The sequence below is a fragment of the Falco punctatus genome (genome assembly GCF_963210335.1).
Source record: "Falco punctatus genome assembly, chromosome: 10".
NCBI lineage: Eukaryota > Metazoa > Chordata > Aves > Falconiformes > Falconidae > Falco > Falco punctatus.
Genome location: NC_137590.1, coordinates 17,255,020 through 17,267,176, shown reverse-complemented (window position 1 = coordinate 17,267,176; position 12,157 = coordinate 17,255,020). Strand labels below are relative to the sequence as shown.

General features: G+C 52.5%; 2 protein-coding genes across 5 annotated transcripts in view; both read left to right on the top strand.

Moving 5' to 3' along the window:
• The window catches only part of ZFP91 (ZFP91 zinc finger protein, atypical E3 ubiquitin ligase), a 26,443-nt gene extending 17,301 nt beyond the window's left edge, over positions 1-9,142 (top strand). For 2 of the 4 annotated variants that reach the window (XM_080404486.1, XM_080404488.1), the window contains exons 4-11: positions 27-63; positions 553-639; positions 999-1,121; positions 3,538-3,588; positions 4,024-4,102; positions 4,471-4,585; positions 5,086-5,185; positions 5,544-9,142. In XM_080404486.1, coding sequence (XP_080260612.1) covers positions 27-63; positions 553-639; positions 999-1,121; positions 3,538-3,588; positions 4,024-4,102; positions 4,471-4,585; positions 5,086-5,185; positions 5,544-6,054 — 1,103 coding nt within the window. In that variant the 3' untranslated portion in view covers positions 6,055-9,142. Of the gene's footprint in view, positions 1-26; positions 64-549; positions 640-998; positions 1,122-3,537; positions 3,589-4,023; positions 4,103-4,470; positions 4,586-5,085; positions 5,186-5,543 lie in introns of all 4 variants that reach the window. The other 2 variants (XM_080404485.1, XM_080404487.1) reach the window with 1 other exon arrangement.
• Positions 6,948-12,157, top strand: CNTF (ciliary neurotrophic factor). The gene is made up of 3 exons (XM_080404540.1): positions 6,948-7,088; positions 10,177-10,467; positions 10,791-12,157. The coding sequence occupies exons 2-3, from the start codon at positions 10,213-10,215 to the stop codon at positions 11,262-11,264; spliced, it is 729 nt and encodes a 242-aa protein (XP_080260666.1). The 5' UTR covers positions 6,948-7,088; positions 10,177-10,212; the 3' UTR covers positions 11,265-12,157.

Genomic DNA, 12,157 nt, shown 5'->3' with positions numbered 1-12,157 from the left:
AACCTAATGGTGACTTTTCCTTTCAGAGGTCACAGAAGAACATCAGTCTCCAGCTGGAATCAGGTAGGAAGCTCTGTTTTGTGGTATTTCTTCCTATTTAGTGTCCCAAGAAGGGAAGATAAGGGCCTGAGTTTTTTTCAAAATAAATGCTTCTGTGAAAGGATCTATGGGACGGATGGTAGCTCTGTTCTTAGTCCTGGACTGTTGCATTTACAGTCTGGGTTGCAGATGGACTGCAGGTGTCAGGAGATATTGTGGAGGAATGGATAGTAAGATTTGGTCTGGGTGTTTCACCTGGTAGCTTTATTCCTTCAGGAGCAGATGCTATCGTTAGGTGGGTTCACAGGAGGAGACTGCTCTGCCTAGCCTGTCTGTTTTAGCTGTCATCATGCTCCTTAGTCAGTGCAAGCTGTTAGCTTTCCCCAGTCATGCTGGATGAGAAGGTGCTATGTAATAGCGTTTTTTCCATCCTGGGGGATGATGCATGAATATTCCTCTAGTAGTGCTTAAACTGTTGCTGCAAAGTTCTCTGTTCTCCTTTTCTCATAGCAGTGATGATGATGAGATGCTCATCAGTGAGGAAGAAGTTCCCTTCAAAGATGATCCGAGAGATGAAACTTACAAGCCCCACCTAGAGAAGTATATTGGATTACATTCTTACTGTGTTTTTTAGACCAAAAAAAATTGTGACATCGTAGATGAATGAGCTTAATATGACCCAAAGAACCTGTGCTAGTTGCTGAAGTGGAATGGCTCCCATTGGGCACTGTGTTTTCTAAATATTGCCTACAGCTGTTGAGACTGTTTTTTAATGGACCAAAGCCTTTGGAGCCCTGCTGGCTGCCAGGTTCTTCCTTAATCCCTGTTCATACTTCTGCTTAGAAGTGGGACTTCAGATAAATAGACCTGGACTGTGATCTAGTTTTTGCTTAAATCTTTGTAAAACACACGCAACGGGAAGGGTATTGGAGTAATATGTTGTATTTATGTCTTCATAGGGAAGCGCCAAAGCAAAGGAGAAAAGCTAGCAAGGGGAAGGAGGAAAAAGAGAAACAGAAAGAGATTAAAGTAGAAGTGAAAGAAGAGAGTGAGTTTCGGGAAGATGAAGAACCGCCAAGGAAGTGAGTAAAACTCTACGGTTACATGTAGCAGTGTGTATTGTCTATTTTGCTTTCTTAATAGTGTACAAGAGTGTTTTCCTCCCTCCTCCTCTGGGCCTGAAAGATAATAGAGCAGAATCTTTGTTCTGATAGAAATTCTGCTTCCGTCTTGCACGTTAGGCAAGGAAAAGCAAAAGGCTTGGTATTTTCATTTAGTTTAAGTTGGGGAGTTTTTCTCCGTACTGTGGTTTAGTCCACCTACCTAGATGTGGCCACACAGCATGAAATACTTCAGAGCATTCTTAAAATTGGTTTCTGTTGTGATGTCTGAAGTGTACTAGACTGTATTAGAAAGCCAGCCTGGGAAGGCAACATCTCTTCTGTTGCATGCCTAGAGGCAGACACAGGAATACTTTGTACATCTAATGTGGTACGTGTCCTCCTTGTACATCTGGGACTAAAATACCAGAGCTCAGGAAAAAGTTGTGTTCTCCCTCGTTTTGGAGAAATAGAACAAAAAACTTTTGCTGCCTAGTCTGTCACTAGTGCTTTGAGTGGAGATTCAAAACCTTTGGGTATGCTGTCACTGGAACTCGGCGCTGAAGCTCTCTTTCTGGCAAGCAAGGTAGATTGGATTTATGTGTCTGTGTCAAAGCCCTGCTTTGGGGGGGGAAGGCAGTTTTTGCGTGTTCGTTCCTCTGAGTAATTGGAACAAATGGGGCTCCCTCTGCTGGTCTGCGGTGTGGGGCTCTGCACACCTTTCTAATTTCTCTCGCTGTTTCGAAGCTGCTGCAGAGCTGATTTACATTGGAGAGGAGTAAGGATGCTGGTATTTTGATAATTTTTTTCTTTTTTTTTTTTTTTCTGTGAGAGGTGGCTTTCTGAGGCTCGTGGTTGTGTTGGTTGGATCAGACACTACTTTTGTGCATAATGAAATCTGTGCTTCTGCAGAGGGTTTGGTTTGAATGCTGAGTGGCTGTTCAGCATGTTACTGGCACAGTCTTGCTATCAATAAAGATGTCTCGGTACAGTCTAGAAAAGACTTCTATCAATCTACTGTAAGTGTCTCTGCAGCAATATGATCAAGCAGGCACAATGTTCTGGGCAGAGCTGTTGATTGGGAAGGGTGCATTTTACATGTAAGTGTAGGTCTGCTCAGACATAGATTTTTGTCTTGACAGGTGTATAAGCTGCTATAGTTAATGCAGAAGACTGCAAAATAGCTGCTAGATCACTAATTCCGTTCTTTCTAGTCATGCAGATGGATGTTGTTAGTGTGGTATGAAATGTTACCCAGCAGAGCAGAGGAAACGGGGTGCACCATCAATCCTGGACTGTGTGGGCAAAATTACATGGTTTTAAAAAATGCATTAGGAAATGGGAGGGGTTGTGAGAGCAAACCACATGAAGCATTTATTTCTCAAGAACAGGGGTCCTCAAACTTTTTAAACAGGGGGCCGGCACGCGGATGAAGCGGCAGGAAGTCATCTGTGGCTGCTTGGTTTCCCCCCCCAACCCCCGGCAGGGGGGGTCTGTAAATACCGGGGGCTGGATTGAGGACCTGCTCAAGAATGTTGCCTTCCTCTGAATCTGCCACCAACCTGCACTGGATTGATTTTTCTAGAGCTTGCAGTTAATGAGGCAACAGCTTGCTAACTGTCTGGAACAGAATCTTGTGTGCTGGTGTGCAGCCTGGAAAGGGATGAATTTAATTATAAGGTCGCAAGTTGTTTGGACAGTTGCAGGTTTAAAAGAAAAAATGTGAAGTGTGTGATGCCTGGTTGAGGATTTTCTAAAATAGCTCTTTCTCGCTTCATTGTGGCAGAAGAGTTGGTAATTTCTAACCGCAGCCTGTTGGACTGTAGCTTTGTGATACCTATTTACTGGTAGCCACTCAATTGTGAATGGTGGGCTGACACATTTGAGCTAGGCAACCATGTTCAAAAATACATTGTATGCTAAACCTAGCGGGTAGTCATGCAGCCGCAGCCTGACACTGTTGGCAGAAGCTGGGTGATTTGAGGTCTGCCACATGCTACCAAACGGCATGCAGAAAAAGTTGTCACCCAGGTTATCAGAAACATGGGCACCACAGCTCCACAAGGATTGGTCTTCTGTGTGAGGTAGCAGTTCTGCAAAATGCAGGGGAAATTTTTGTGGAGGCTTGGTTACTTAACTTATTTAGGGAACCTGCCCATCTATTACAAGAGCATTTCCTTAGAAACTTTTCAGGTGTTTTGATCCAGAGCAGGTGGCTGACTTGCCAGAGCAGCTGACTTGCTGGCTGCGGTGTTACTACCCTTCAGCCTAAAAGTGTAGAAGAGTTCTGTAGTATTTCTTAGAATGCGCTCCTGCTTTATAGCATACACTTAAAAAACGCTGCCCATTACCAATGTAAAGCACTTCTTTCAGTTCTGTTTCTGTAACCCTGTTACAGGAGGGGAAGGAGGAGAAAGGATGACAAGAGTCCAAGGCTGCCCAAAAGAAGGTAAGCAATCCCTTCTACTCACTTCTGTTCTGAAGACTTGCTTCCTTTGCATCTTACACAGATATTCATTGTCTCAAAGCCAACTCTCTTGCACGGTATAGAAGTCTGCCTTAAGGGAGGCGGGGATATCCGCAGCATGCTGTGTCTTCCCCACTTCTGAGTTGATCCCCAGCCTGATATTGCCCAGTAATAAGGTTCTGGGAAGTCTCTGTCTCCTGGGGTTTTCTTGGCCCTGGGGAGAGACCTTAAGTAGTGCTAGGACTGGAGGGAACTCTTAGACAGGGTCTCTATTAGCGTAGCCCAAATAGGAATACTGGAGCAGTAATCCTTTGCTCTCACATTGCTGAGCTGCACTTGCACTCGTTTACCTTGCTGCTGCCTTGGCTTCGGATGCATCAGCTAACCGCTCTGCCCATTTCCTTACTGACTTCTTAGGAAGAAGCCTCCGATACAGTATGTCCGCTGCGAGATGGAAGGCTGTGGCACAGTCTTGGCTCACCCACGTTACCTGCAGGTTGGTTCAGATTTTTCACTTCTTGAATGGCATCTGTGAGGGCAGGGCAGGGCTGCTTGGAACAGGCAGCTAATCCGTCACTGGAGGCACTGAGGCACTCCTTTCTAACACTGTCTTTTTGGTAAACTTAATCAGTGGCGGCCAGTTGTGGCTCTGTGTGTCTGTATCTGTCCTGTCGCTACATGTTCACATTCGTTTGGCTTTCTTCTCTCAACGGAGATCAAAGTGTTTGTGTTCATGGTATAAGGGTGTCTTGTCAGTGATTTGATCTGGTGGCCTGCTGAGGGGCCATCTGGGATCAATGTGTCTCAGCTGTGCTCTTAGCTATGCAAAGAGAGAGTCTACAAGCTTTCACTCTTTCTTTATAGCATCACATAAAGTACCAGCACTTGCTGAAGAAAAAATACGTGTGTCCTCATCCCTCCTGTGGTCGGCTCTTCCGACTCCAGAAGCAGCTTCTGCGGCACGCCAAACACCACACAGGTACAGGGAGGTGGGAAACAGATACAAACTCCTCCTCGGGTCAGTGAACAGACAGAGGGAGGAAAATGGAGAAGCCTCTAGGACTTCTGGGGACAGTGAAGCCAAGGCAGGTGGCGTAGACTTGCAGTAGCAGCAGGGTATTATTTCCTTCTGGGCTACTGTCTTTTAAGGAAATGAGGGAGGCTCTAGAGTCTTTAATTCACCTCTTGGCAAGTATCACTCAGGGGTTCTGTAGAGGAATAAACCAAGCCAAGCTGTATGCTAATTTGCCAGTCCTTACAGTATTGCTCAGAACAGATAATTAGCTCTTAGGAGAGTTAACACCTTAACTCTCCAGATCAGCTGGTGTGGTGTATTGTGGGACACCTCCTCCTTTGCCATGCCTGCTGGCACTTCTGGTTCTGCTGCTTCTTGGGCAGCTTTACCTGTAACATGTGAGAACTGGGAAAGGGAGCAGGTCTGTGGGGAGAGTAATGCTCAAACTGGTATTGCTTTTTTAGATCAAAGGGATTACATCTGTGAGTACTGTGCCCGGGCGTTTAAGAGTTCTCATAACTTGGCAGTGCACCGAATGATCCATACGGGCGAGAAGCCCTTGCAGTGAGTACCTCTGCCTGTCTCTTGCCCTCCTACTTTGAGGGACCCTCGGATGCACCCGTTCTTGGACCGCACTGAGAGCAGGGGCAGCTCTGAAGTCAGGGCTGGAACCTGTTCCTGGTGTCTCGGTTCTCTTTAAACGCACACCTGCAGGACTGTTTGAGCTGCCGCTTGTCTCACTGGCTCCTTGAGGCAGTGTCTCAGTAGAGATCTGAGGAACGTAAGCCCTCTGCAAATAAAACTGGAAGAGCTGGTGCTATGGTGACATCCCATTTTAATGAGCCCCTGCTGTTTTCCTGGGCTGTCCCCACGAGTTCGTGGGGATGTCCCTTTGTTGTGACCTCCCTCTTCTCCCTCCCAGGTGTGAGATCTGTGGATTCACCTGCCGGCAGAAGGCTTCCCTCAACTGGCACATGAAGAAGCATGATGCGGACTCCTTCTACCAGTTCTCCTGCAACATTTGCGGCAAGAAATTTGAGAAGAAGGACAGTGTTGTGGCCCACAAAGCCAAGAGCCACCCTGAAGTGCTTATTGCTGAAGCGCTGGCTGCCAATGCGGGTGCCCTGATCACCAGCACCGACATCCTGGGCACTAATCCTGAGGCCATTGCACCACCCACTGATGGCCAGGGCCTCCCTCTCCTTCCCGACCCCCTGGGAAGTGCTGCCCCAGCAGACTGCCTGCTGCTGAACCCTGATGGGATGCCGAAGGCATACTGCGGTGGGGCAGAGCGTGTCAGCCTCGTGGCTGATGGCAAGCTCTTTGTAGGCAGTGGCAGCAGTGCAAATCCGGAGGGGCTGGTCATGAACACAGAGATCCTGGGAGCCACCACAGAGGTGCTCATCGAAGATTCAGACTCCACTGGACCCTAGTGTGTGGGGAGCACGTGGGTGCTGGGACAGTTTGGACTCTGTATTTAAAAGGAGGGGCGGGGGGGGGGGGTGTTGGGGGGTGGGGGAGGGGGGGAGAAAGAAAAAGAGACACTCACTGAAAGAGAGAAAAGTTAAACAACACTTACAATACTAGTAAATAACCGAAGGGGCTGCTCCCCTCCAGCGTGGATCACAGCACATCCTCTTTCCCAACCACTTCTCTCTCTCCCACTGCTCCTTTGTAGAAAGGGGCACATGCTGCCATTACCAGAGCAAGTTGGATTGAGCGATGGATTTCTCCAGGGGAGGGGAGTCTGCTGAAACCCTTCGCTCTGCCCCAAAGCAGGTGCCTTTCTGGCTCCTTGATGTGGCCCCACTTGCGAACTAGAAAGCATTTGATGTGCTCTGGACAGGTTTCTTAGGACTCCCTCTCGCCCCTGGTCCCAACTTCTATGCATCGCTGCACTCTGGTCCTTGCAGTCTCATTCTTCCTCCCGGGGCTGGGAGTTCGGCTTTGGCACTTTAGGCCCCCTCAGCAGGGTGAGCTGTGAAACGGCGCACGTCCCTCTCCCCACTGCACTCCTCTGCTCCAGCTCTGGCAGGAAGTCGAGGGAACGCCCTGGCTTATAGATCATGTTTGCTTGGAGAGGCCCCGGGGGCTATGGGAGCCCTGCGTGGGAGAGGCAAGGAGGAGCATCCCAGTTTGACGACAGTAATTTGCACTTTGAACATGCTTCATTTTTTGTGTTGTGGTAACAAGATTCCTTATTTATTGATTAAAAAAGGGTCGGTATTTTTGAGTTATGTTCTTAGGGGGCGGGGGTGGAAGGGGTTCAGGCTATTTCCTAGTAGGCTCCTTTGCGCTAGTGAGCTGCAGGGAGTGCCATTGTAACAGCAGCTGGGAGAGCTGAGGTGAAGGCAGCATTCTGGAGTCAGATGTCTCTTGCAGCTTTTCCAGAGTAGAGGGAGAGTCCCTGGAGAAGAGCCTGTTTGCAGTGGGAGTCTCTGCAGCAGCGTTTTAGCAGGAGGATGAGGTGAGTGATGGAACAGCTGGCTGTTGTCTCCCTCCCTCCCAGGTCGGGGTGAGCTCCTTGCATTAAATGCTCTTTTTGCCTCCCCCTTGCTCCCTAGCCTTTCAGGGAAGAACATCGTTAGCCAGGAACTTGTTCTCGTGAGTTAGGACGGTTGTGAGCTGCTTGCTGCTGCGCAGTGTTGTGCTCCTCATCCAACTCCGCCTCTCCTTTGCAGGTCTAGATAAAGATACAGAAGCAGGGACTGGGTATGGTTGTCTCAGGCTTGCTTATCCAAGGCAATAGACTGATGCAGGACTTAAGGGGCTGTCAGTTCATCTCCCTGCCCCTGTTCTGGGGGGAGGGTGTTGTGTAGCCATGTTCTCAAAGGTCTCTTCTGTGCAAACAACCCTGCTTTATGTAAAACGTGGCAGTTCAAGTGTTACCTGCCGGTGTAGTTAGGACAGCTCTGAGCCCTTGGAAAAGTTTCCATAGCAGACACATCATATCCCATTTAGACTTGGATCTTTTTGCTCTTGCCTGAAACTGTGTGGAGATTCAGTGGCCTTGAATTCTTAGTGTTTTTTGGAAGAGGTGAAGAATAACCTGGGCTTTTTGTTTGTTTGCTTGTTTTTTCAGTTGGGTTTATGTGATCGGGAGCAGAGCTGAAGTTTCTTGTCCAAGCAGAACATCAGCTAAATTGGTCTGTAGCACACAGCAGCTAGGCAAAATAGGGTAGGGTACCTGGGGTCTGGAGAATGGCAATAAAACATGGAATTTAATTGGGAACTTTTTACAGAAAACTGACTGAACACCCACTCTGTCCCTGTGCTGCCTGGAAATCCAGCTGTGGCCTAAGCCTGACAACTTTTATTGGGCCATATGCCCTGATTTGTTGCCTCCTTTCCCCCCTTACAACTGATATCTTTGTCAGAGCAAGTTGAAACACTGCTGGTCTTGGTGTGGTTAGTGGCTGAACAGTTTGCAACCGTGGTGTCTCATGCCCTGGGTGTGGGCATCCCACATTCTTGCATCGCAGCATCGGTGTGGCTCCCATGCCTGCAGGAGATGCATCTGGCCACAAGCCTCTCTTGGAGATAAGGACGAGGGCCCAACATACCTGAATGCGGGTCTCCTGGGATGGTGCATGTCAGGTCCGCGATGGTACGGTGTTAAACTAAACCGGTTTCTTCAGTTGGGATGATCCAATTTCTTGCTTTGCTTGGATCAAATTTATTGTGATTTCCAGCAGGAAGCTTTTGGGTGGCCAGCTGGTCCCCTCCCCATGCCAACTAAAGAGAAGCAGCACAATGAGACGTGTTCAAACCCAACTCTGCATGGTTTCGCCCCCCAGCAGTGCGCGTTTTCTGTCTGGGGAGTCATGTGGTGGCATGTCTCCTGGCCTGCATCCTGGCCACCGGTAGCAGATGAGCTCCTGTGGTGCAGCTCGGCCACGTTGTCCCCACGCTTGCTGCAGACCATGCTGCTGGAGCTGCTTTTCATGCCCTGCCCCTGTGCCCTGTGGGAGGTGCGGAGTGGGCAGAGGCTTGCACAGAACACTAAATGGAGAGCTCGGGGGTTTTGTTTTCTGAGGGATGGCACTAAAATGCTTTTGGGTCAAGGGCTTGCTCGCCTCTGGTGACGTGACACTTGGCACCTGGCTGGGAGGCAAGGGAAGCTGCCTTGTCCTGCGTCTGCCCCCGCCAGCCCTAGCAGAGCAGAGTTTGCTGTCGCCTGCATTCCTGGGACACAGAATCGAGCAGCTCGTTTACTTCCCAGCCCAGCCACCTCTGATCCCTGCCAATCCCTGCCTTTTCCTTCCATCCACACCTCTTGTAGCTCTCCTTTTTCTTTTTTCTGGTCTTGGCCAGTTGCCTGTCTGTCCTCTAACCACAGCCTGCTAACCCCCGATGCAGGAGAGACTGGTGTAGCTCCCTTCCCACTCCCCTTTGAAGCCCTATAACTGACACAGCCCTCCTGCGGCTCTTCCTTCCCTCGATGTCTCTCCTTCACTCGCATGCAGTTTGCTTCAATAAATTATTGTAGTAGTTTGCAATAAACTTTTTTGTATTTTTTTCCCCCGGTATTTATTTTTTTTTTCTCCTCCCGGGGAGGGAACGGAGGGGGCGCAGGGCCCTTCGTCTGCCCTCAGCGCCCCGGAGAGCTTGCGGGCGCTGTGCCCGGCACGGGCAGCGGCGTGGGGGCTGGAGGGTGGCCCCGGGGTGCGGGGCTTGGGCCGGGGGCTGAGCCAGCCGGAGCGGGGGGCTCCCGGAGCTCAGCGGCGTTTTTTGCAGTAGCCACCAGGTGGCAACGACGCTGCTGCGTTGGCCACCGGCCCTGGGAGCTGGGGCTGGGGGGCCGCCGGCAGCTCCCCAGCCAGGCTGGGGCACGGCTGGGTGTACCGGGATAGTAAAGGGAAACTGCTTTTTCAGCTCCTGGTCTTTTGTTTGTTGTGTTGTTTTTTCTTCTTCTTTTTTTTTTTTTTTTTCTTTTTCTTTTAATCTGGGTGGTACGTAACCAAAATAAACACTGAGGAAAAAGCAAGCCAACCAAAAGGGCTATTTTTGTCTTTGTGTATGCAGCTCCTCACCTGTGGCAGGGGGCTGGTGTTGCCCTGGGGTGGCCAGGACCCCTTCCCCTGTCTGTAGACTCCTCTGGGAAAGGAGGGGGCTAGACCTTGGGGACCTGGTCCCACTCTGCTGTGGGGGAATAAGGGGGCTGGAGGTGGCTGGGACAGGCCCCTGCAGCCTTCTGTCAGGGTCTGGGTCACAGCCCAGCCTGCAGCTGGATCTCCAGCCCGGGGGCTCCCCTCAGTCCCCTGCTGGCGAACCCCCAGCGCTCTGCCCTGCTCAGGCCCCAGCCTGCTGCCCAGGCTGAGATGTTGAGCAATGTCCGGGCTTTGCTTGCCTCTTCCCGGCAGTGGTTTCCCACACGCTGGCATGAGCCGGGGGGATTAGTGTGCTGCTAATCTCACTGTGTGGCTGGGAGGGAGGAATGGGTCAGAGACAGGGCTGGGAGCCTGTTGCTGCTGGGCAAGACGGTTCTGGGCAAGGTGCTTGGAGTAGCAATACACGGGGGAATTAGGGAAATAATCTGTCGCTGTTGATCCCAGAGGCGGGAATTTACAGCGTTGTGCCAGGCCCCAGGCATGGAAGAGGGGGAGAGCCAGGCCAGCGGACGTGTGAGTGGAGCTCCCAGCTGGAATGCACCAGCTCAGCAAGGGATGGTCCTGCCGGGGCCAGGCAGGCGCTGTGCCCTGAGCCTGGTGCATGCTAGAGCTGCCCAGGCCATGGCTGCAGCAGACAGTACCTCAGCCACCCTCCGGCGCCGCGACCTGTGCAGCCGAGGCATCCGCCTGGCTGGGAAGATGCGCTCGGACGTCATCGACCTCCTGGACACCTATGTGAGTTTGCCCTGCTCCCTCCAGCTGCCCGTGGGGCTGGGAATGCTGGTGGGGTGGCTGCCGCTGCCGGGGTCCAGGGGGCTCCTGGCGGCTGTGCCAGGGCGCGAGGGCTCTTGCCCACGGCGGAGGTGGGGGATGAAGCGCTGCCGGTATCTGGGCCTTGGCACTGCCAGCCGATGCTTGGGCAAACCTCGAGCACCCAGCTTTCCACTACCCCGAGTGCCTCCTGGTCAGTGATGAAGCTGCACAGGTGGGGCTTGGGGTGGGGATCCCCCGCCATTTCTCCTGCTGCTGCTGACCTCTGGCTGCTCTTGCCCCTGCAGGTGGAGCGGCAGGGCTTGGATGCCTCAGCCAGCGTGGCAGCGGTGGAGGGGGTGCCGACGGCGGCAGTGGAGCGCTGGGATGAGCAGACGGGGACCCAGCGGCTGCTGGAGAACCTGGCGGCATACCGGGCCTTCCGGGCCCTGCTGGCCCAGATGCTGGAGGAGCAGCGGGAGCAGCTGGGTGAGGCTGACACTGCCCTGGACCGGGCGCTGGCGGCCGTCCTGCTCCAGGTCTCAGCCTTTGCCTACCACCTTGAGGAGCTGCTGCGGCTGGAGAGCCGTGGACCCCCCAGCGAGGAGGGGGCTGGGCCCCCCCCAGCCCCCCACCTGGGCCTCTTCGAGAGGAAGCTGCGGGGGCTGGGGGTGCTGCGGGAGCTGGCCCAGTGGGCTGTCAGGTCTGCACGGGACCTGCGGCAGCTCGCCAAGCCCAGCCCAGGCAGCAGCTCAGCCCCCAGCCCAGCTGAGAGCCCTTGACAGTGGATGTGGGGTCTGAGGCCCCACTGGGGTATAGCAGGGGGCTCCTTGTCCACCCCTGCGGAGGGCGGCTGGCAGTGAAGGAGGTTGTTCAGGGAGGGGGATGGACAGGAGGGACCGTGTCATTGACCCCTGGACCCCCCATGCTTTTGGTGCCGCTCCCTGTGGCCCCTTTCCCCATGGGGAGACTGAGGCATGAGCCACACTCGATCCCCAGAGGGGGTGAGCCTCGGGGGTGGCTCGGGCTCTGTCTGCTGGGGGTTGGAACTATCCCCTGGGAAGCAGCTTTGCCGTTCACCCCTGGGTCTGGAGCCTGTGACCCTCAGCGGGCTGTGGCTGTGCTGGCCTTTCCTTTGTAGTTCGGTGGCTGCCTGGCTTGCTGTGCCCAGGTGCTGCCTCCAGGGTTCCTGTGGAGGCAAGACAGGAGCGAAGGGACAGGAGAATATTACCTGGTGAACGGAGTCTTAAGACCTGCCCCCAGTTGCAACACACAAGGCTTTGCCTCCTTCATGCAGACTCTTTTCTCCTGTCCAGCTCGCATTTTCTGTGCATTGAATTTCTGCTCTAATTGCTTGGGGGGGGGGGGGGGGGGGGCGTTCAGGGGTGTGTTGGGGCGGGAGGGTACAATCAGGAGGAGATTTCTTAACTGCTCGGACAAGGTAATGCAGAGAATCTTTTAATGGAGGTCTGTGATTCAGAAGACCCTCTGCAAGGAGGTTTGTGCCTCCAGGGTTTATTTTGGGACTTGGAAATGGCATGGAGGATTAAACAGCCCCAAAGACATCACTTGCTCTGCGAAGGGGAATGCCATGAGGTTTTGCAGGTGCCTGGGCCATGGTTTTCTTGCTGAATGGATGTGATGGGTGCTGAGCAAATAAAAGGGCTGGGAGATC